The 23069-nt window shown below is 46.9% G+C and overlaps 1 protein-coding gene across 1 annotated transcript; it reads left to right on the top strand.

Annotated features, from left to right (window-relative positions):
- The first annotated feature begins 2373 nt into the window (after positions 1-2373).
- LOC112119173 (cystatin-B-like) lies at positions 2374-20277 on the top strand. The gene is made up of 3 exons (XM_024217749.3): positions 2374-2555; positions 18370-18471; positions 19686-20277. The coding sequence occupies exons 1-3, from the start codon at positions 2490-2492 to the stop codon at positions 19812-19814; spliced, it is 297 nt and encodes a 98-aa protein (XP_024073517.1). The 5' UTR covers positions 2374-2489; the 3' UTR covers positions 19815-20277.
- Positions 20278-23069: the final 2792 nt, after the last annotated feature.

Raw genomic sequence — 23069 nt, 5'->3', positions numbered from 1 at the left:
TCACAAGATCCGTAACCTTTGCACCTGCCAGGCAATTGACCACACAGTTCTCCTGGTCATCACAAACCCAACTATCTATAGTTCTAATAATACAATCCCCCATTGCTATTATCTGCCTCTTCCTAATAACTGGGGTTCCCTCCCTCAGAGGGGTATTCTCAGAGCAAGATGATACCATGACATCATCTGGAAGGAGGGTCCCAACTATGGGATCATTTCCCTCCACTCCAGCTTAATGTTCTTCTTCCCTGAAACTTTCATCCTCCTTAACAGCACAGAGACTGTCAGACTGGGGGGGGGGGGTGTAGGACCACTCTACTGCCTCTCTGAAAATCTCCTTTATGTACCTCTCTGTCTCTCTTAGCTCCTCCAGTTCAGTCACTCTGGTCTCAAGAATACATGCTGCATTCACTGCAATAAAGTGGATAGCCCCCACTCTGCTGCTGAATGTCTGCCTGCATTCTTTTTACTCCTGCGGTGGGGGGGTGGGGAGGTCTATATTTGGAAGGTTATCGGCCTAAATTCAATCAGAGTATGTTTGTTAGGTGTATCTGCCTCTCATGCTCCCTCTCTAAACTCCCTCACAGAACTCCTGTTTGTTGCTGTTCTGGTCACTTTTTTTAAACTCCTGTATTCCCTGAGTTAGTCCCTCCCCCTTGTCAAGGATCCTGAAGGGATTAGGGATCAGAGGATGGCAAGCTAGATAGTAAACTCTCAGCCTAGCCTAGCTCATCACATGGCCCCCAAAACAGACCACTCTACAAACTTCAAGCAAGAACACAGCACACAAACAAACCTGGTCTATAGTCTCTTTCAGCTTTATGAACATTCATTACAAAGAGAGACCACAGTGTCTCCATAGATAATTCTGCTGCCAGCTTCACATTCTAAGCACTATAGTTAGCTTCCCTGTAACTTTGGCTAGTGAAATTGGCAAGGGCTGAAATTTGCCAAGGAGAAAATTGCCAGAAATTTTCTTCCACATGTGAAGAAAACTTGTCAAACTGTTGTTTGTGTTACAGAATATTAAAATAATTACCCCGGTTTGGAAATTTGATGCAAGTCTACCTCCTTGTGTTTCTCTAAATCAAAAATCCCTTTTCAATCTCACCATATAGTTAAGTCGCCTTGAAAATTCATAAACTAAATTTAAAGAAAACAGGTTGTGATTTAACAATTCCATTTAATTGTAAATGTTTAAACTGTGTGTGTGAAGGGTTTGCTCTCAGGTGGTTGGTGGGTAAGAGACTGCTCTTTATATTGCCCGGCTCCAGTCACCTCACCCAGGTGACAAAGATTAATAGGGTATATTTGTCACATGATGGGATCAGCATCCATGAGCTAGAATCTTCAAACCTGGGTTCATAAATTTAGGCATTTAAATCCTGCTATACTGAACACCCCAGCTTCCACTGAAAGTAATGAGGTCTGAAAGTGCTCAGCACATCTGAAAATCAGGTCAACTTCAATAGATGGGTGTATAAAATTATACATCTGAGTTTGAAAATGTAGACCATAATCTAATTGAGCCTCAGTTTCCCCATCTGTAAAATGGACTTAACACCTCAGAGGACTTGCAGCCATTAAGTAGTTAATGTTTATAAAGTTTGTGAATCTTAAACCTCTTCAGAATGTACACAAAACTTCCAGTGACTCCAGAAACCCAGCATATTTTGCCAATTGTCCCTTGCAAAACTTTTCCAGAAGTTGGCAACAATTCAGAGACCCCAGCACAAGTAGCTGGTCTCTCCTTCTCCTGCAGCACAAGGTTAGTAGAATGGAAAGAGATCTTAAAGTGTGCGCCCCGCCTGCATACACATTTTTTATATACACTGAGTAAGTTAAATGTAGGGTTAATGCCAAAGGATCAGCTGTTTATCTGCCACACTGACCCACTTCAGTGCTGTGATCATGGGAGAGGAGTTCTGCCCACGCCTGTCCCTGGCGCTGCTACTGCCTGGAGCTACTTCTAGTGCCCGACTGGCCTAGCCCTGCCCAGACTCATTCAATGATAGGCAGCAGCAGCCAGGGGTTAATGCTAAAGGCTCTTTTCAAATCCTCTCAAATGTGCGATGAAGGATTTTGCTGCGTGCGTCAGGGCGCTCCGCTTGCCCCGGGCTTCATCTGCCCCGTCCCGTTGCGCCACGCCCCGGCCGGGCGCTCTGAGCGCTCCCGTCCCGAGTCCCGCCCCCGGGCAGAGACCGAACCAAGCGCGAGTGATAACGGGGGGGTCCAGCCTCAGCCACAGATCAGCGCTTGCTCTCGGCGCGGGGCCAACTCTCCGCACCCCTGGGCTCCGGGCCACGCCCCGTCTGCCACGCGCCCCGGCGCAGGGCGGGGTCACGGCACAGGAGCTGCTGTCGTGTTGCTCTCAGTCTCCACCCGCCCAATCCGAGCCGGGACTGAGATCACCTGACGGAATCTTGTTACCTGCGACATCGCTTCGCTTTCGCTTGTGGCAGGACCTGAGCTCCGCTGCTGCCGCCGCGATGAAGTGTGGGGGGCTGACGGGTGTCCAGCCGGCTACCGCGGAAACGCAGCAGGTTGTCGATGAGGTGAGGGCGTGTGGCCGGGTTAGGTGGGGTTACTACATGTGCGGGTTTCCCCGGACACGTCCAGCTTTTCGATTTTTACATAGCGGGGGCGGGGATTTATAAATGTCCGGGATTTCCCCCTCCACGGCTATGTAAAGACCGAAAAGCAGCTAACAGCGGGGCCGGGCCGCTGGTTGGGGTTTCTTTGGCAGCCAAAGCCTCTCCCTACTCCCCCCTGCAGCCTCAGATGCGAGCAGCGCTGGTGGGGAGCGGGGTTGGCAGGGGCAGCCAAAGCCCCTCCCCCGCTTCCCCTCTCCCCCGCTGCCTCAGATACCTGCAGCGCTGGGGGGGGGCTGGCAGGGGTAGCCAAAGCCCCTCCCCCGCTTCCCCCATCACTGGCAGTGCTGGGGGGGGGGGCGGGGATGGCAGCCAAAGCCCTTCTCCCCCTCCCCTGTAGCATCAGATCTCCGGCAGCGCGGGGCTGACAGCGGCAGCCAAAGCCCCTCCCCTCCTCTGCAGCCTCAGATGCCAGGAGCACTGGGGGGCTAGCAGCCAAAGCCCCTCCCCCGCTTCCCCCTTCCCTTGCAGCCTCAGATCTCCGGTAGCGCTGGCAGCCAAAGCCCCTGCCCCGTTTCCCCCCTCCCCTGCAGCCTCAGATTTCCGGCAGAGCAGGGCTGACAGCGGCAGCCAAAGCCCGTCCCCTCCTCTGCAGCCTCAGATGCCGACAGCACTGGGGGACTGGCAGCCAAAGCCCCTCCCCCGCTTTCCCCTTCCCCTGCAGCCTCAGATCTCCGGTAGCGCTGGGGGGGGGGGGGAGCTGGGCGCTCCGTGGGGCGCAGAGCCAGACATGCTGCTCTAAGCTGAAGGTAAGGGGGTCGGAGAGTTAGAGAAGGGGCATGGGATCCCGGGGCAGTGAGTTGCTTGTCTGTATGTTCTAAATAATAGCTGCTGTTCCCTTAGCAAAATCCTCTCTACATTTCCTTTCTATTTTTGCCTCATTTTCTCCAGTTTATAGGTCTGTTTTTAAAGCCTATATTATCTATTCATGTTAATCTGTATCTCTGTTTCAGACCGCGTTAAATATGTAACTTACTTTACTTAGAAAAATAGCTGGAGAGATAATAGTAAGACTATATCACCCAGCATTCTAAAGAGGATCTGTCCTTTACACTTTGTGAATAGGAAAAACAAAACTTGTCTTTGAATTTTATTAACCAATGTAATTGCTTTTAACACATCAGGAAGAAAGGCAATGACTTTAAGACCTGTTTGTATAATAATGGAAATATTATGGTTTCTCACTGGCTAACTGTTAAAACATCATTTCTTTTGTTTACAGCCACTGGCAGTAGCTATATAATCCCTTACCCACAATGGTGTTCTGTAACATTTGCCATGGCTAATGTCTAAATGCTTGCCAAGCTTTTCATCATATCCACAGAACAGAGATTACATTAATGTAACTGCTAGCTTCAATTCATACTAGTGCTTGTAAAACCTGCTTCATCAAAGCACTTAGTTCAATTTTGCAATAAATATCAGAATCCAATAAAGACTATTAAATCTGACTTATTGCCTACATATGTATTATATTGGGAGATGCAGTCAGCTATTATTCAACAGTGATACAAACTATGGTGAATATAAGACCTGGCCTTTAAAACTTCCTCATAAAAACTCACTACAAGTCATGCATTAGGAGAAGAATTAAGTGCAAGTCTGAAAATGGCCAATATTTTATATTTGAAGATTCAAGTTCTTTGATCTGGCAGGAAGGTGACTATGAATCCAGAAGAAAATAAAAACATTTAAAGTGCTTAGCTTTTGGAGATCTTCTTGGAGCTTTCTCTATTGACGAAGATTTCAGAGAACTTTTTTAAGTTACTTCTATTCTGCTTTTATTTACTGAAAGATCCCCTTTTCTATGAACATTTATCAAGGTTTTTATTACAATGATGGAGAATGACTGACTATTTTTTGTTTATGGGAGTGTAGCAGTAATTTTAAAATGTGACTCCCAAACTCTTGAGGACAAGTGCTGTGGCTGGGCATGCAACTCAAGTCACTGAGGTCAGGGGACAGGTAGGGAGTGGGATCCTAGGGGGGCAGTTAGGGTGGGGAGGGCTCAGGAGGGGGTAGTCGGGAACAAGGAGAAGAGAGGCTTAGATAGGGGCTAGAGTCCTGGGGGGTGGTTAGGGGAAGGGGTCCCGGGAGAGGGTGATCAGGGGACAAGGAGCAGGGAGGGTTGGATGGGTTGGGGGTTCTGTGGGGGGCAGTCAGGGGGCGGGAAGTGGGAGGGAGTGGCTGGGAGCGGGGCTACCCCCCATGGAGTGTCCTCTTTTTTGAAAGTTCAAATATGGTAACCCTAGATTAGGGAGCCACTAATCTGCGGAGGAGGTCTTTGGCCCGAGAGCGCCTGTTTGAGGGGTGGGGTGACCATATTTCCCTTCCTTATGCTGAATATGAGACACCTGGTAAAATTACAGGAACAAACCATCCCGATGTGTAGAAAGAATAGTAAATATGGCACGCGACCAGCTTGGCTAAACAGTGAAATCCTTGCTGATCTTAAACGCAAAAAAGAAGCTTACAAGAAGTGGAAGATTGGACAAATGACCAGGGAGGAGTATAAAATTATTGCTCAGGCATGCAGGAGTGAAATCAGGAAGGCCAAATCACACTTGGAGTTGCAGCTAGCAAGAGATGTTAAGAGTAACAAGAAGGGTTTCTTCAGGTATGTTAGCAACAAGAAGAAAGTCAAGGAAAATGTGGGCCCCTTACTGAATGAGGGAGGCAACCTAGTGACCGAGGATGTGGAAAAAGCTAATGTACTCAATAATTTTTTTGCCTCTGTCTTCACAAACAAGGTCAGCTCCCAGACTACTGCACTGAGCAGCACAGTATGGGGAGAAGGTGACCAGCCCTCTGTGGAGAAAGAAGTGGTTCGGGACTATTTAGAAAAACTGGACGTGCACAAGTCCATGGGGCCGGATGCGCTGCATCCGAGGGTGCTAAAGGAGTTGGCGGATGAGATTGCAGAGCCATTAGCCGTTATTTTTGAAAACTCATGGCGATCGGGGAAGGTCCCGGATGACTGGAAAAAGACTAATGTAGTGCCCGTCTTTAAAAAAGGGAAGGAGGAGGATCCGGGGAACTATAGGCCAGTCAGCCTCACCTCAGTCCTTGGAAAAATCATGGAGCAGGTCCTCAAGGAATCAATTATGAAACACTTAGAGGAGAGGAAAGTGATCAGGAACAGTCAGCATGGATTCACCCAGGGCAAGTCATGCCTGACCTAATTGCCTTCTATGATGAGATAACTGGCTCTGTCGATGAGGGGAAAGCAGTGGATGTGTTATTCCGTGACTTTAGCAAAGCTTTTGATACGGTCTCCCACAGTATTCTTGCCGCCAAGTTAAAGAAGTATGGGTGGATGAATGGACTGTAAGGTGGATAGAAAGCTGTCTAGATCGTCGGGCTCAACGGGTAGTGATCAATGGCTCCATGTCTAGTTGGCAGCTGGTTTCAAGCGGAGTGCCCCAAGGGTCGGTCCTGGGGCCGGTTTTGTTTAATATCTTTATTAATGATCTGGAGGATGATGTGGACTGCACTCTCAGCAAGTTTGCAGATGACACTAAACTGGGTGGCGTGGTAGATACACTAGAGGTTAGGGATCGGATACAGAGGGACCTAGACAAATTAGAGGATTGGCCCAAAAAAAACCTGATGAGGTTCAACAAGGACAAGTGCAGAGTCCTGCACTTAGGACGGAAGAATCCCATGCACTGCTACAGACTAGGGACCAAATGGCTGGGTAGCAGTTCTGCAGAAAAGGACCTAGGGGTCACAGTGGACGAGAAGCTGGATAGGAGTCAACAGTGTGCTCTTCTTGCCAAGAAGGCTAACGGCATTTGGGGCTGTATAAGTAGGGGCATTGCCAGCAGATCGAGGAACGTGATCGTTCCCCTTTATTCGACATTGGTGAGGCCTCATCTGGAATACTGTGTCCAGTTTTGGGCCCCACACTACAAGAAGGATGTGGAAAAATTGGAAAGAGTCCAGCGGAGGGCAACAAAAATGATTAGGGGTCTGGAGCACATGACTTATGAAGAGAGGCTGAGGGAACTGGGATTGTTTAGTCTCCAGAAGAGAAGAATGAGGGGGGATTTGATAGCTGCTTTCAACTACCTGAAGGGGGGTTCCAAAGAGGATGGAGCTCGGCTGTTCTCAGTGGTGGCAGATGACAGAACAAGGAGCAATGGTCTCAAGTTGCAGTGGGGGAGTTCTAGGTTGGATATTAGGAAAAACTTTTTCACTAGGAGGGTGGTGAAGCACTGGAATGCGTTACCTAGGGAGGTGGTGGAGTCTCCTCCTTTGGAGGTTTTTAAGGCCCGGCTTGACAAAGCCCTGGCTCGGATGATTTAGTTGGGAACTAGTCCTGCTTTGAGCAGGGGGTTGGACTAGATGACCTCCTGAGGTCCCTTCCAACCCTGATATTCTATGATTCTATGATTACTCATTTTCAAGTGAGTTCAGCGGCAGTCTATCAGTACAAACATTCAGATTAACATCAAGTTGACTGAGCCCATGTTAAAAAGACAGTGAGAGGGAAAGCACGTAAAGGGCTGAGAGGTGGACAGTAGAGGTGATACGTAACTGGCCACCACCTGGCACCTGCCCGCACTCGTCAGCCATCGCAGCTCATGGCGCACAGCCAGTGCCGGCCAGAAGTAGGATGAGGGGGCAGGGCCCTGCTGGCCAAAAGCCGTCACGCAGCAGGGGCTGCACTGACAGACCAGCAGGAGGAGCGGCCCGGCCCTGCACGCTGCATCTTTGCCCTGCCACCAGCCTTGCACACTCACACCCACCATTGGCCACTGGACCCCCACACACACACACGCACACACTCACCGCTGATGGGCAGGCGGCTGGCGAGCAGGGATCCGGCCAGCAGCAAGACCCACCAGTACTGATGGGTGGGAGACAGAAAATATGGGACAATTTGCCCATTTAAAAAAAAAAGTTGGCACACCTGCAGGAGGGCTTAAATATGGGACTGTCCCTTTAAAAATGGGACATCTGGTCACCCTACAGAGAGGGAAAGCTGACCATGCACTACAAAATAAAAGCAACTTTTTTTTTTTGTGAACAGCATGTATAGAGAATGGAAACTGAGTGACGAGCAGAGTTGCTGCTCAGGGCATGAGGTGCTTGTCTGCCGCAGAGAGTAAAAAAGTGTGGTGATGCCAGTGATGATTTCTCAGGAGGGTCGCATCTGCACCGGAATATGGGGGTCTGTAAATCAAGAGCAGGGGCCAGGGCTGTTCTGGGGCCCTACGCAGCCCCCCCTGGCAGGGTGTGTGTGTGGGGCCCCAGGCCTCCGCGGGGAAGATGGGGCTGGCTTGGGGGGAGGCAGGGGGGAACCACCACCAGTGAGTGCAGGCCTGGCCCTGCTTCAGTCCTCAGAGGAATGGGGGGTGGGGCAGAGCAGGGGCTGGAGCAGCATGCAGCTGCTTAGGGCGCAGGTGCCCCAAATTTCCTGGTGCCCTATGTAGCTGTGTACTTTACGTATGAGTAAGGACGGCCCTGGCAGGGGCTGTCATTTAGGGACACTTTGAATGTGGGAGATCGTTGTTTTGTTTTGCTTAAAGAAGACCAGTTTGAGACTGTTCTATGTTTTGTTGAAACGCACAATAAAATCCTTCTCCACCGGAAAGGAGAGGCTTTGAAATTTGCCCCAAAAATTCTTTAAAAATGACAAGTCATACATAATTTTAATAAAGATGAAATCAAAAGGGGTTTATAAAAATTACTCTAAAATGTTTATAGGCTCAATTCTGGCTTTGCTATGAGGCTTGGGCAAGGGCATCGGAGCCTTCCCAAAAGTGGCCCTCCCGAGACCCTGCCTCTCCTCTTCCCCTCCCCCCCCCCGCCCGAGGCCCTGCCCCCGGCCAAGCCAAAAGCCAGAGTGGGACCAGGGAGCCCGCCCAGGGTGAGTCGAAAACAGCCCCCTATGTTTCTGCCCCATGGGCCCCCTGCCCAGTGCAAGTGTAGGAACCCAGGCTCCCCACAGCTGCCTGCACAGCTCTTACCATGGCTGGGCAGCAGCTCCGAGGCCCCCCCCACCCCGAGAGCTGTGCGGGTAGCTGTGGGGAGCCCACGCAGAGTCACGGACCTTTCACCTCCACAGCCCAGCGGGGATCCTGGGGGGCGGGGACACAGGCCTGGGGCTGGTGTGGGATCCATACACAACTGCCCCAGCTCCCCAGCCAGGCTCCACGTTGGCCTGGCTGGGGAGTGAGGCCTCAGGGGGAAGAGGAAGGGAAGGGGGCAGAGTCTGCTCTGGCAAAAATTGGACGGGCCAGGCCTATCCACTTTCAAAAAGTGGGAGGGCTATGGCCCCCCTGATTCTGGGGTCCCTGGACCTGTGTAAAGTCCCAAGGGCAGACCAGAAACCAGATTGGAATTTAGACTCCCCCTTGCTCCAGGGGAAAAGTTATCTCTGCCAGCCCTGTATCTGGAACAAATTACAGTAGAACCTCGTTTATCTGATCTAATTGGGACTGGGGCCAGATCAGATAATCCAAAATTCAGCTAATCAGGAGAATGGGCAAAGAGCTTTTTATCCATTATTTTAAAATGTGAAGTTGCTTTTAAACTAGCTGACCTTGCCCGAAAAACCATTAAAACATACATACCCCCCCTACTAGAATCATAGAATCGTTGGACTGGAAGGGACCTCGAAAGGTCATCTAGTCTGGTCCCCTGCACTCCTGGCAGGACTAGACCATCCCTGACAGGTGTTTGTCTAACCTGCTCTTAAAAATCTCCAATGACAGAGATTCCACAACCTCCCTAGGCAATTTATTCCAGTGCTTAACCACCCTGACAGAAAGTTTTTCCTAATGTCCAACCTAAACTGCCTTAGCTGCACTTTAAGCCCATTGCTTCTTGTCCTATTCCCAGAGGTTAACGAAAACAATTTACCTTCATCCTCCTTGTAACAATCTTTTATGTACTTGAAAACTGTTATGTCCCCCTTCGGTTGTCTCTTCTCCAGACTAAACAAACCCAATTTTTTTCAATCTTCCCTCATAGGTCATGTTTTCTAGACCTTTAATCATTTTTGTTGCTCTTCTCTGGACTTTCTCCAATTTGTCCACATCTTTCCTGTAATGTGGTGCCCAGAACTGGACACAATACTTCATTTGAGGCCTAATCAGCATGGAGTAGAGCAGAAGAATTACTTCTTGTGTCTTGCTGACAACACTCCAGCTAATACATCCCAGAATGATGTTCGCTTTTTTTGTACTCTCCCATATGTGATTCTGACTGGCTAGCCTCAAACTTTTCAAGCTACAAGAGGATGTGCAGCAGGTGGAATTATAGAAATGTAGGGCTCAAAGGGACCTTGAGAAGTCAAGTCCAGCCCCCTGTGTTGTGGCAGGACCAAATAAACCTAGACCATCCCTGATAGGTGTTTGTCCGTCTTGTTTTTAAAGCTTCCAATAATGGGATTCCACATCCTCCCTTGGAAGCCTATTCCAGACTTTAACCACCCTTATAGTTAGAAATTATTTCCTATTATCTAACCTAAATCTTCCTTGCTGCAGATTAAGCCCATTACTTCTTGTCCTACCTTCAGTGGACATGGATAACAATTGATCACAGTACTCTTTAAAACAGCCATCAACATACTGGAACTCTGTTATCAGGTCCCTCCTCAGTCTTCTTTTCTCAAGACTAAACATATCCAGTTATTTGAACCTTTCCTCATAGGTCAGCTTTTCTAAACCTTTTATCATTTTTCTTGCTCTCCTCTGGACTTTTTCCAGTTTATCCACATCTTTCCTAAATTGTGGTGCCCAGAATTGGACACAGGACTCCAGCTGGGACCACACCAGTGCTGAGTAGAGCGGGACAATTACCTCCTGTGTCTTCCATACAACGCTCCTGTTAATACACCCCAGAATGATATTAGCCTTTTTTGCAGCTGCATCATATTGATGACATATTCAGTTTGTGGTCCACTATAAATCCCAGAACCTTTTCAGCAGTTCAACCACCTAGATAGTTATTTCCATTTTGTAGTTGTGCATTTGATTTTTCCTTCTTAAGTGAAGTACTTTGCACTTGTCTTTATTGAATTTCATCTTGTTGAATTCAGACCAATTCTCTAATTTGTCAAGGTCATTTTGAATTTTAAACCTGTCCTCCAAAATGCTTGCAGCCCCTCCCATCTTGGTGTCATCTGCAGATTTTATAAGCCTATTCTCTACTCCATTATCCAAGTCCTTAATGAAAATATTGATTAGTACCAGACCCAGGAATGACCCCTGCAAGTTCCCACTGGATGTGCTCTCCCAATTTGACAGCAAACCATTGATAACTATCATTTGAATACCAGTTGTTCACCCACCTTATAGTAAGTTCATCCAGACCACATTCGCTAGTTTTCTTATGACAATGTCATGCAGAACTGTGTCAAAAGCCTTACTAAAGTCAAGTTATATCACGTCTACTGCTTCCCGCCCATCCATTTGGTCAGCAATCCAATCAAAGAAGGAAATTAAGTTGATTTGGCAGGATTTGTTCTTGATAAATCCTGCTGACTATTTTTTTACAACCCTATTATCTTCCAGATGCTTACAAACTGATTGTTTAATAATTTGCTTCAGTATCTTTCCAAATATTGAAGTTAGGCTGATTGGTGTATAATTCCCCGGGTCCTCCTTGTCCCCCCCACTTTTAAGATAGGTACTTTGTTTGCCCTTATCCAATCTTCTGGGACCTCACCTGTCCTCCAGGAGTTCTCAAAGATAATTGCTAACAAGATTGCTTCAGCTAGTTCCTTAAGTACCCTAGGATGAATTTCATCTGCTCTGCTTGCTTGAATACATCTAACTTATCTAAATATTCTTCAGCCTGTTCTTCCCCTAGTTTGACTTGCATTCCTTCCCCCTGGTTGTCAATAATTGTGTTTGAGTATCTGGTCATCGTTAACCTTTTTAGTGAAGACTGAAGCAAAATAGGCATTAAGCACCTCAGCTTTCTTGATGCCATCAGTTCTTAGCTCTCCTTCCCCACTAAGTAGAGGACCTACACTTTCCTTCATCTTTCTCTTACTCCTGATGTATTTAAGTAACCTCTTCTTATTGCCTTTTATGTCCCTTGCTAGGTGTAACTCATTTTGTGCCTTAGCCTTTCTGATTTTGGTCCCTACACACTTGTGCTGTTCTTAATAGGAGCATTGCCAGCAGATTGAGGGAAGTGATTATTTCCCTCTATTCGGCACTGGTGAGGCCACATCTGGAGTATTGTGTCCAGATTTGGGCCCCCTGCTAGAGAAAGGATGTGGACAAATTGGAGAGTCCAGTGGAGGGCAATGAAAATGATCAGAGGGCTGGGGCACATGACTTACGAGGAGAGGCTGAGGGACCTGGGCTTGTTTAGTCTGCAGAAGAGAAGAGTGAGGGGAGGATTTGATAGCAGCATTCAACTACCTGAAGGGGGGTTCCAAAGAGGATGGAGCTCAGCTGTTCTCAATGGTGGCAGATGACAGAACAAGGAGCAATAGTCTCAAGTTGCAGTGGGGGAGGTCTAGGTTGGATATTAGGAAACACTGTTTCACTGGGGGGGGGGAGGGGGGTGAAGCACTGGAATGGGTTACCTAGGGAGGTGATGGAATCTCCATCCTTAGAGGTTTTTAAGGCCTGGCTTGACAAAGCCCTGGCTGGGATCATTTAGTTGGTGTTGGTCCTGCTTTGAGCAGGGGGTTGGACTAGATGACCTCCTGAGGTCTCTTCCAACCCATATCTTCTATGATTCTATAACTGCTGGCTCTTTTGAACTGATTTTTTCCCTTAGATATTCTTCCCGTCGGACCTTAACTAACAGTTCTCTGAGTTTGTTAGTCTGCTTTTTTGAAGTCCATTATCCTTATTTTGCTGCTCTCACTCCTTTCTTTCCTTAGAATCATGAAATCCATCTTTTCATGATCACTGTCACTCAAATTGCCTTTCACCTTCAGATTCGCAACCAATTCCTTCCTGTTGGTCAGAATCAAGTCTGAAATGGCTGTGCCCCTGGTTACTTCCTCCACTTTCTGGAACAAAAACTTGTCCTGAATACATACAAAGAACTTATTGGAGATTTTGTGTTTTGCTGTATTACTTTACCAACAGATGTCTGTAGTTAAAGTTCCCCATTACTACCAGATCCTGTGTTTTTGGATATTTTTGTTATGTTTTAGAAATGCCTCATCCACCTCCTCTTCCTGATTTGGTGGTCTATAGTAACACCCCCCCCACACACACACACCATGACATGAACCCTATTTGTTTAACCCTTTTAATTTTACCTAGAGACTCTCAACTGGTCTGCCTCCTCCCTCCTTCTGGACCTCAGAACCACTTCTCCCTGTGAGATCCCCTCCCTCCTGGGACTGAAGATGCCTGTCAGTCACATGCTCTTGTGAGTCAGTGTTTCTGTGGTAATAACGTCAGCCCCCAGGCTCATATGACTGTGGCTCATCATCATCTGTGGAGCCAAGTGTTTTGCTTTAGGGTGGAAGAATATAATATGCCGATCCAGGATGTCTGCCTAACCTCTAACACTCAGAGCAGGGTCTAGAATCACTTAGGAGGAGGCCATGATATTACTGGATTTTTCTTTCTGTTTAGTGGTGCAACATTAGCTCATCAGCACTTCAGTTGTGTTTACACAGAATGTTTGCAGCAGCAGCAGCTTGGCTGCTAATGCAGTGACGGGCACACTCGGTCCACTGTCTGGCTCTTAGTAATATCCTTACCTGTAGCACTGTAGGAAAAGGAATTGGGCTAAGACTGACTGCACCCTCTGTGGGTCGTATTCACCCATTGTAAAATGCAAGATTGCTTGGGGGTTATTTACATTTTACATGGGGGGAATCAGGCCCAGAGGCGAGTTAGAGCTTCACCACTTCAGTTTTGGAGTTTCATAAGAGTACATCTCATTGTGGGGTCGGGATGCAGGTGGGGACGGGAGCTCATCCCCTGTGACACACAGTATACAGAGTGGCCAGAGCTCCCTCTCATGCCCTATGAGAGGGAACGTGCTAGTATAAGTGGCCTAGAGCTTAGCTCAACTGTGAAGTGAGCGAGTTCTTGGTCCTGTCATCTTCTCCTGCGGGAAGTGGGGGGAGTCCTGGATGCAGGAATCTTTTAGGTACATTTCCACTCCACAATTTCACGGAGTAGCCTGAGGAGCAGCCAGTTGGAACCCTCTGTGCTTGGGGAGTGGGAGCAGGTGCACTGACTCAGCAATACAATGGCAAATGTTTTTTTCCTCCTGTTTAATGGATATTTACAGGGAACAGGAATTTCCTTTTCTGAGCTGGATTGTGTATATACTCCTTACTTGTGTTTTCTGCACAGCAGAAAACTGTGAGAGGTGGAGGATACATAGCCATGCACCCAAAGGAGGTGAGATCAGCTGTGCTGAGCTGGGGTTGAGGCAGGGACTACAAGGCTGCATTACTGGTCAGTATCATTAACTTGCCTTGTCCTTATAAGTAAAGTTTGAAATTCTCTCTCTTCAACCTAAAGCCTATGGTGTAGCTCATGTGTTTCAATGATCTGAGCACAGAAAGACAAACCGTAATTTGTGAATTCTCTCAGGTTCTGTCACTGCCTCTATCTATGATATTAGACAAGTCACTTTCTCTCTCTGTACTTCAGTTTTCCTTTCTGTAATATGGGAATACGAATACCTAACTCACAAAAGGTTGTAAACCTCAATCAATGATCAAAGAATTTTTGAAATGCAAAACACTTATTACTTTATAACACTTTTTATTTATTATTATTATTACCAGTCAGAAGTATCATACTGTGAAAGATCCATTAAACAGACTTCCTAAAGTCTCACACTTAACTGGCCTTCATTTATAGTCCCATAGGAAATGGGATCCTTATTCTACAGGACAGTTTTAAAATATTTTTTTTAGACATTACTTCAGCACCAAATTATTTTATGGTTTAAAAACTTACTCCTGGGGGAATTTTGCACCAAAAAATTCAAAATGCTGCAACAAAAATTTAAAAATTCTGCACACAATATTTTAAAATTCTGTAATAGTCTGCATATTTTATTTGTCAAAATAATGCAATATAATTACTCTGGTTTCAATTATTTCGGTAATTTATTTAAACTACAATACAATGGATGGAGAATGGGAGTGGGGAGCATTGGTGGAAATCCCCAAACCCTCTTGCCTAATGGTAATGTATCTAGGTTTGACCCTTTATTTCTAGTTATTAGTCAACAAATATATGCAGCCATATGCTCAGTGTTACATCCTAGGCAACTGAAGAGCAAGTGAGGGCTGGGGAATCAGACTCACAATTTATACTGGCTACTGACCATCTCCAGAAAGGTCAGTAGCAAACAGTTCATGGACCACATTTTCATAGGAATTTTTTCATTCCAAAAATTTAGACCAGTTCTAATCACTAAAGCACCATAGGCATTTATAAGGCCATACTGTTCTTTACAAAAACAACAAGGAGTCCGGTGGCACTTTAAAGACTAACAGATGTATTTGGGCATAAGCTTATGCCCAAATTCATCTGTTAGTCTTTAAGGTGCCACCGGACTCCTTGTTGTTTTTGTGGATACAGACTAACACGGCTACCCCCTGATACTTGACTGTTCTTTACGCCACTCTGGCAATGTAAAGGAGCATTAAAACTTTTACACCTGTTTTATACTCCAGGGGGAGTTCACTAAGACAATGGGAACAATTCACTAAGCAGGTAGGCTGCTACATTCTGCTCTGAGGGGAACAGAGCTTGCCCCACGCTTACCTCAGAAACACCCCAAAGCCCTTCCCCTCCATGCAAAGTGTGCTGCAATAGTGAGCAAGAGGGATAGTGTGTGTGTCTCGCGTGTGCACACACATACACTGCCCACTCTTCCCCGGCGGTGATTTACATTTCTACCAACTGCTCTGGGTGCCCAAACAAACCAGCCTGCACTGCCGGGGATCAGCGCGTGACCGCCCTTATGCCTTTTCCGTTGCTTCCCCGTCAGAATTCATTCTTCTGCGGGGAAGCAAAGAAATCTGCGGGGGACATGAATTCTGCGCACATGCCATGACGCAGAATTCTCTCAGGATTAAAAACTATGATACTTGTATGTCTCATACAAACAAAGCCATGCATGCCATATGCACAGCACATCTGAAAGGAGACAGATGTCTTTATACTCTGAACTAAGTGTGGCATTTGTGGGTTAGTTGATTCTCGCATACCAGAACTATTACTGCTCTTTTGCTTACGCCCTAGATTTCCACCATGGAATGAAGCACATACTTCTGTTGTAATATTCAGTGGATGCCCCTTCTGAAACACAGATGTTTTAGTTTAAAGATTTATTTTAAATGCTTGAAGATTACATAGTACTAAATACTTAGGCCCAGATTTAGGTTCCAAGTCCAGATTTTGGCTCCATTGCGATCCACAAAACTTCCACCAAATCCTGTAGGTGCCTAAATTCACCCAGTGCCAGTCTTCAGGGTAAAAATTCCCAAGGTGCCTAAGTTTCTGCCTCTGAGCATGTGCATTGCTGCCTCTCTCCAGGCATCCAAATGCCTATCTCCCTCCTAAGCCTCCGCGTGATCTATGAGCCAGACAGGCAGTCAGCCGCATAACTCACGTGCAGGGCCTGCGTTCTGGTAAGCGTGCCCAGAGGCCACCTACCAGACAGAGTCTCATTCAAAATCTGGCTGAAGGAGGAAGTGGCAGTGCTGTGTAAGTACTTGGTACACCATGGAACCGTCATTGGGCGAGTGAGTGTGTGTGAAAGAGAGAGAGAGAGAGTGTGACTCTATAGCCAGGTGGCTCGGGCACCCACGTGTGAGGTAGGAGGCCCTGAGTCCAGTCCCCCACTCTTGACTCTTTCATTATTGATCCACAACAGAACAGCTTCAGCAGCACAGGTTGAGGGAGCCCCACATCAGAATACCACATAATTCAGTGGTTATCACACTCACCTAGTATGTGGGAGACCCAGGTTCAATTCCTCTCTTGGCTTGAGGGGAGAAAGGATTTGAACAGGGGTCTCCCTTCTCCCCCTTAAGTGGAGGAGGGAAGAATCTAGTTCTCCCACATCCCAGGTGAGTGCTCTGAACAGTGGGCTGAAAAGCCTGGCTCTTCCTCCTCCTGTGTCCCCCCCCCCATGTTGTGTGGGCAAGGCAGGCACCTAACTCATTCCCACAAGAAACTATTTAGGCACCTAAGCCACCTGACACCAGGTGGAATCACTAAACAGAGAGTGGCGCCTCCCTGCAGCCTGGACTTAAGCACTTATCTCCATTGGAGGAGTGGAGGTTACCCCTTTTGTCAGCATCAGCTAGCCTTGGTTAGCTTAGGCAGCTCCCTGCCTAGCATGCTGGCTTTTTGTGGCTTGCAGTCTAAGATGCCCCTCTCTCTCCATTCATTGTACAGGGAACCTAGGTGCCTAACTCAGGCTTTGTGGACTGCAGTGAGATGCCATGAAAATCACAGATGCTCATCAGGCGCCGTGACTCTGAGTGTTACAAAGTCTGAGTCCTTCTGTGCATCCAGGTATTAATAACGGTTTTTAATTTTGAAAAGGAAGATGGATCTGAAGAGGACTCTTGTTGTCAAGAGGAATGGTTTTGTGTGTTTTTGACACCTAGTGTTTTTTAGCTGTAGATTTCAAAGCACTTTGCATAGGTGGGTCAGTATGATTTTCCCACAGTACAGAAAGGGAAGCTGAGACACAGAGGAAATAACTTGCCAAAGGTCACATAGCAAGGTAGGTGGCTAGCTAGATTTAGAAGCCAAATCTCCTGACTTCCAGCCTTATACTGTGTCTGCTGAACTATGCTGCTTCCCCAGTTTCACTGCCTGTCTAGAACTGGGGCCAATTGGTCATAGCTCAGGGCAACTGCACTTGTATTTCCCCTCGGTGCTCCCTCAAGAGCACCTCCTGACCAGGGTTTTTCCAAGCTGCAGAGTTCCCTGCCCACACTGTGATATTTCCAGCAAGCCAGACTGCCTAAACAGGCCAGCGTCTGGCCTTTGCTTTCTCTCCACAGGCTATGAACAGCTGCAATTGCCAGCAGTTACAGGTTACCACCGGCTCTTCCTGGTAATAGTCAGTCCTTCAGACCACACACAGGGGTTTTGTGATTGAGTTTGTAACAGCCTTTAGCTCAGAATAATTCAGTCTCTCCTTTATACAGGTTGGGCCTTTGATCGTGAGACTCTGGGTACAGGTGATCAGCAGAAAATGGTCCTCTCCTCAGGGTGTAGCTTCAAAAGTCTGGGTTTTTGGCATAACTGGCGGTGGAGAATTTGCTTTCACCTCCCCCTGGAGATACCCCAGGCAAACTACTTGATACTGTTTGTCCCAAAAGTTCATTCTTGTCTGGCACATTATTAAATGCGGTCAGTTGAAGGTCATAACACTTCCCAGGGTTCATATCACATCTCCCCTCTAGAGAGAGAACATACAGTCCCAGCCCACAATAATACATAATCTTTGTGTTTAATACACTGGATCCCAAAGATACTTGAACTTCATTCAGTAAGGTTTTTCAGGGATAGTGCAAGAAATTGTCACATCTGTTACATCTTGCTTTATGGAACATCTCACATTTTAGCCATTACGTTTTTGAGAAACATGAAGAGCAACATGTCCAGAGACACTGCAACAGTGTGACCTGTACCGCATCTTAGAAACACTAACAGTGGAGCTCATGGGTTCCAGACTTTACATCTGCCTTGAATAACTAGTAAAACCCTCTCCTTTTTTTTATTTTCTTAAGGTGAAGCTTCAGGTGGAAGAAAAAGAAGGGAAGAAATTTGAGGTCTTCACTGCTGTGGAGTTTAAAACTCAGCTGGTTGCTGGAATAAACTACTTCATCAAGGTACAGGGCAGTGGGGAACGGGTTCTCAGTTTGAATTTTATATGCGTAATATCTTATACTTGATTCTTGTTCAATTAGTTAATTACAAAGAGGTTCCTGTGATTTGGCCCTTAGAATGGGTGTCACAGAGGGACTGGCCCCTTTAAGAGGGAATGGGGTCCAGCACACCTATTGCTCATCAGCTAACCCCCCATTTGGGCTTAAAAGAGGGCACTTGGGCCCTGAGGAGGGAGGGGCAAGATCGGCAGGTGAGAACTGTTTGAGACCATGGGAGGGGGGAGAGAGAGATGCACACGCGCACGCACACACAGAGAAACAGGAAGCAGCAAGGAAGAGCTGGCAGGAGTTGCTTGGCAGAGAGCTGAGTTTAGAGGGAGAGCAGTAACTATGAGCTGCTGGTGAGATTGGAGGAAGGCTGTTGGTGAGAGGAGACCAAAGCTAGGGACCCCTGACAAGCAGAAGCCTCAGGCAGTGTCCCCTAGGAAAAGGGGAAGATCTGGCCCAGTCAGGGCAAATTGAGCCCAGAAGTTGAGGGTTTTTGCAGGAGGGTGAATTACCCTGAGTGGAGAGGGGTAGGTCTGACAGTCATGTTGGCCTGGAGGAGTGGAATGCTGGAAGAGAGGGAGTCCTCGGGGTGAAGACCTGAGCGAAAGGCTGTGGGAGGACTGGTCACTCTCCGGCAAAGAGGCCTGGAAAGGGGGACCCTGGATCGGGGCAAAAGGAACTGGGAACAAAGTGTTCCCAGGTGGTGACTTGCTGGTAGTGTCCCTGGAGAGGGAGATGGAAAAACCCACTGTATGTTAGTTCAGTGTGGACCGAAACGATCCACTCTTCCCTGTAGTGACCCCATGCAACAACCATGTTATGATGATGAAGGCGTTTTATTGTTTGTGGTACCAGATTAGATTAGAGCACCTCACTGCATTAATAAATTAACACCACCCCTGCCAGGTAAACAAGTCTGATTATCCTTGTTTTACAGAGGGAAACAACCTTTCTGTGCCTGAGTGACTTGCCCCAAGGCCACACAATGAATTTGTGAAAGAGCCAGGGAGTGAGCTCATGACTCCTAATCTGTGCCCCAACAAGAAGACAGCCCCTCCTCGGCCCCCTCTTCCCTTCCCCCAACCCAAAACACACACATGCTAAAATGTCCTGTCCCTGGAAGGCTTTTATTCCATGGAACTTACTGTCCCTTTCTTCTTACCTTTCAGGTCCATGTTGGCAATGAGGAGTTCTTGCACTTGCGGGTGTTCAAAAGCCTTCCTCATGAGAACAAACCTCTGAGCCTCTCCAGTTATCAGAGCAGCAAGACTAAGCATGATGAGCTGACTTACTTTTAGGGGCTCTTTGGAAGAGCCTCTCTCAATTTCTTTTTTTTTATAGGCTACAAAGTGATGTTTCCTATACCAATGAATAGAATGAAAATACATTTAAAAATCTTGTCTGAAATATCAATTCCTTTTCTAGAGTTCCCTCCCTCCTCAGTATCCCAAAGAAGGGGCCTGGTTCTCCTCTCACTTACACTAGTGTAAAACAAGCGTAGTTCCATTGAAATCAATGGATTTACACCGGCATAAATTCCATGTAAGTGACTAGAGAATCATGCCCATGGAATCTGTTGTGAGCTAAAGAGAAAAGGGAGTGTAACCAATACAACTGTGACATAGAGCAGTATAAGAATTAGAATTTCTTCTAGCCCTGTTACAGAATGCAATGTTACTCAATAAATTGTAAAGAACGAACACGTTATTGTTGGGGAACTAAAGATGGAGGTTTACAACACTGGAGCAAACTTGAAAAAGTCAAATTACTATGATCCTATTTCTTTTCAAATAGAAGCACTTCCTAGGCGATCAAATCCACCCCCTGCAAGGATATGATATAGTTCTCAATAGAGGACATGTCAGATATGACTGTGCTTCTTCACCAGATCTTAACCAAAAGTCCTTGTAAGGCATTAAAACCACATAGGCACTTCTAAACAGATAATATTTCTACGGAAGGTACAGGTTGTATTTAGCAGGTGTTTTGCTCTGTTCTCTTAGCTATTGTTGAAGATGTATGTGTTGATTTGGATTGTTTTATTTATAAGGGCCATCTTCCTCACAGCCCCAAGAAAGGGCAATCTCCCTGACAGACCAGCTGCCATTGAAGTGCAGATTAAAAGTGCTATATAAGAGCTAAGTATTATTATTTATTAACTGGTTGAACAAAGGTTATGCTATATTTGTAGCATGCTAGCTCAATCAGAACTAGCCCAGGTATGTCTCCTCATGCTGGGAATTGCACCTCCAGCTCGAAGTGTGGACATCGAGTGGAAGAATCATAAGATTCCCCTGAGACATAGGTAAGGAGAAGAAGCCTAATGCCTGAGGGAAGGGTGCATTCAGAGAGACCCAGAAGGCGACAGAGGTGCAACTAGCCTGTGACCGTGACAGTACCTAAGTATGGACTTAGGAGCTGAACTTTAGGTAGTCACTTTTGAAAACCTTGACCCCAGCAAGTAGCAACTGTGGTAAAAATAAGTTTTGAAGGACATACAAGAGGAGATTTTTCAAAGAACAGATGGCAGTTAGGAATCTAACTCACATTGAAAATTTCTCCCGAGAGTATGAAAGATTTGTAGTATGGAAAAAGGCCGTAAGGTGGTGTGCTTCTTTAGCTGCTCTGAGTTGATGTGGCACAGAGTGAAATGGATTCAGTGGAAATGGAGTGAAATGTGTTGTAAAATATCTGGATAGTCAGAAAATTCAACTGGCTATGAGAAAAAGCAGGAGGCTTTATGAAGCTCTCATCAGGAGCAGGGAAAGGCTGATGTTTAATACTGTTGATTTAATAGGCTAGAAAACCCTGGGATATATAGGGTACAGAGCATTGTTGGAAAATAAACTTCATTTCAGTATCCATCCAGCAGAAATGGTGCTGCCAAGATCCAGAGCATATTGGGGTGAAGAGAAGGAACTTACTGACTGAAAGGAAATTTTTTAACCTTGATTACAAAGGAGGATTCAGAAATTCCTGAGAGTTGTATTAATAGTACTTCATATCCATACCTGTCTCTTCTAACATGTCCATTTAAGTGGGCACTGATAACTATTTCCTGGAATTTGCTGAAGAGCAGTGCCTAACATTTCTCAGAAACTTGTCTTCTCATCCTCCCCACAGCCAGATTGGGATGCATATGCACTAACTATGTTTAGCAGGCCATATTCAAAAGCCAGCTTGACCATCCTTAACCTGATTCTACTTACTGTCAGCCTCTTTCCTTTATTTTACTCTCAAGGGCTATGTCTACTCCATGTCTTGAGTTGGAGCCCCTGCAGTATTTTGTATTCTTCGCCAATCACTTTGGCCTTTTCCCCTTTCTGTTTTGTTTCCTGGATGTATGCTATCTGTATCTTCCTCTTCAATGTCTCTGCTGGGTCCATGCTACAGCCAGTTAGTGTGCTGACATTCCAGCTTGCCTGTCTGATCTTAGTTTTCTGGGGAGCTTCTTTAACTGCACATGCCCAAAGCTGTACCATAGCCCTGGCCAACTTTTCACACTTGGGCAGGGGCACTGTGCATCGTTTCTAGAATACCCCTCATTTTCTTGATTCATTTCAGGACTCATAGAGTCAATTTATGTAAATTTTTGCTGCCAACCTGCTGCCAACTCTCTTCCTCTTTCAACTGGGCTTGGAATTGGTTCTGGCAGAGGAAAAGTATTCACATAAAGTTCATGGATCTGGAAAAAGCCTCTGACTGATTCCAAGGGAAGTCATCTGATGGTACATGAGGAGGAAGATTGTGCAGAACTTGTACAGCTTATTGAAGCCATATATGTAGGTGCAACACCAACAATCAGAACTTGTGGTGCTGAAACACATGACCTATCATTAAAGGTTGGAGTGCATAAGGGATCAGCATAGAGCCCTTGTTTATCCTGGTCCTAGATACCCTCACAAGAAACATACAGAAGGAGGCACCTTGGTGCATGTTGTTATAAAATGATATTCTATGCAGTGAGGAGAGGATCTTGATAAATGGAGAGATGTATTGGAGAGACATGAGCTCAAAATAAGCAGAGGAAAAACAGTATAGGGCAGAGCGGGCAAACTTTTTGGCCTGAGGGAAAAGGGTTTTGGAAATTGTATGGAGGACCAGTAAGGGGAGGCTGTGCCTCCCCAAACAGCCAGGTGTGGCCCGGCCCCCGCTCTCTATCCAACCCTGCTTCTCGCTCCTTGACAGCCCCCCCGTACTCCTGCCCCATCCAGCCCCCCCGTTCCCTGATGGCCCCCCGGGACCCCTGCCCCATCCAACCACCCCTTCTCCCTGTCCCCTGACTGCTCCCCCATCCAACCCCTCCTCCCCTTCCTGACTGCCCCCCTGGGATCCCTGCCCCCATTCAACACCTGTGGTCCCCGCCTTCTGACCGCCCTGACCCCTATCCACACCCCCTCCCCCTGACCACCACCCCGAACTCCTCTGCCCTCTATCCAACCCCCCCCTCCCATCTCCTTACTGCGCTGCCTAGAGCACGGGTGGCTGGCGGCGCTACAGCCGCGCCGCCCAGAGCACCAGGACAGGCAGCTCATCAAGCTGGGCTCTGCAGC

This window comes from Terrapene carolina, unplaced genomic scaffold (genome assembly GCF_002925995.2).
Source record: "Terrapene carolina triunguis isolate 2854851 unplaced genomic scaffold, T_m_triunguis-2.0 Scaffold242, whole genome shotgun sequence".
Lineage (NCBI taxonomy): Eukaryota > Metazoa > Chordata > Testudines > Emydidae > Terrapene > Terrapene triunguis.
This window is presented reverse-complemented; position numbering and strand designations above follow the sequence as displayed.

What these genes read in the sequence shown, in the direction of transcription:
- LOC112119173 (XM_024217749.3), top strand. Translation starts at nt 2,490, where the DNA reads ATGAAGTGTGGGGGGCTGACGGGTGTCCAGCCGGCTACCGCGGAAACG. An exon ending in CGCAGCAGGTTGTCGATGAG is followed by an intron (nt 2,556 to 18,369) that starts GTGAGGGCGTGT and finishes TATTTTCTTAAG; the next exon opens with GTGAAGCTTCAGGTGGAAGA. An exon ending in GAATAAACTACTTCATCAAG is followed by an intron (nt 18,472 to 19,685) that starts GTACAGGGCAGT and finishes CTTACCTTTCAG; the next exon opens with GTCCATGTTGGCAATGAGGA.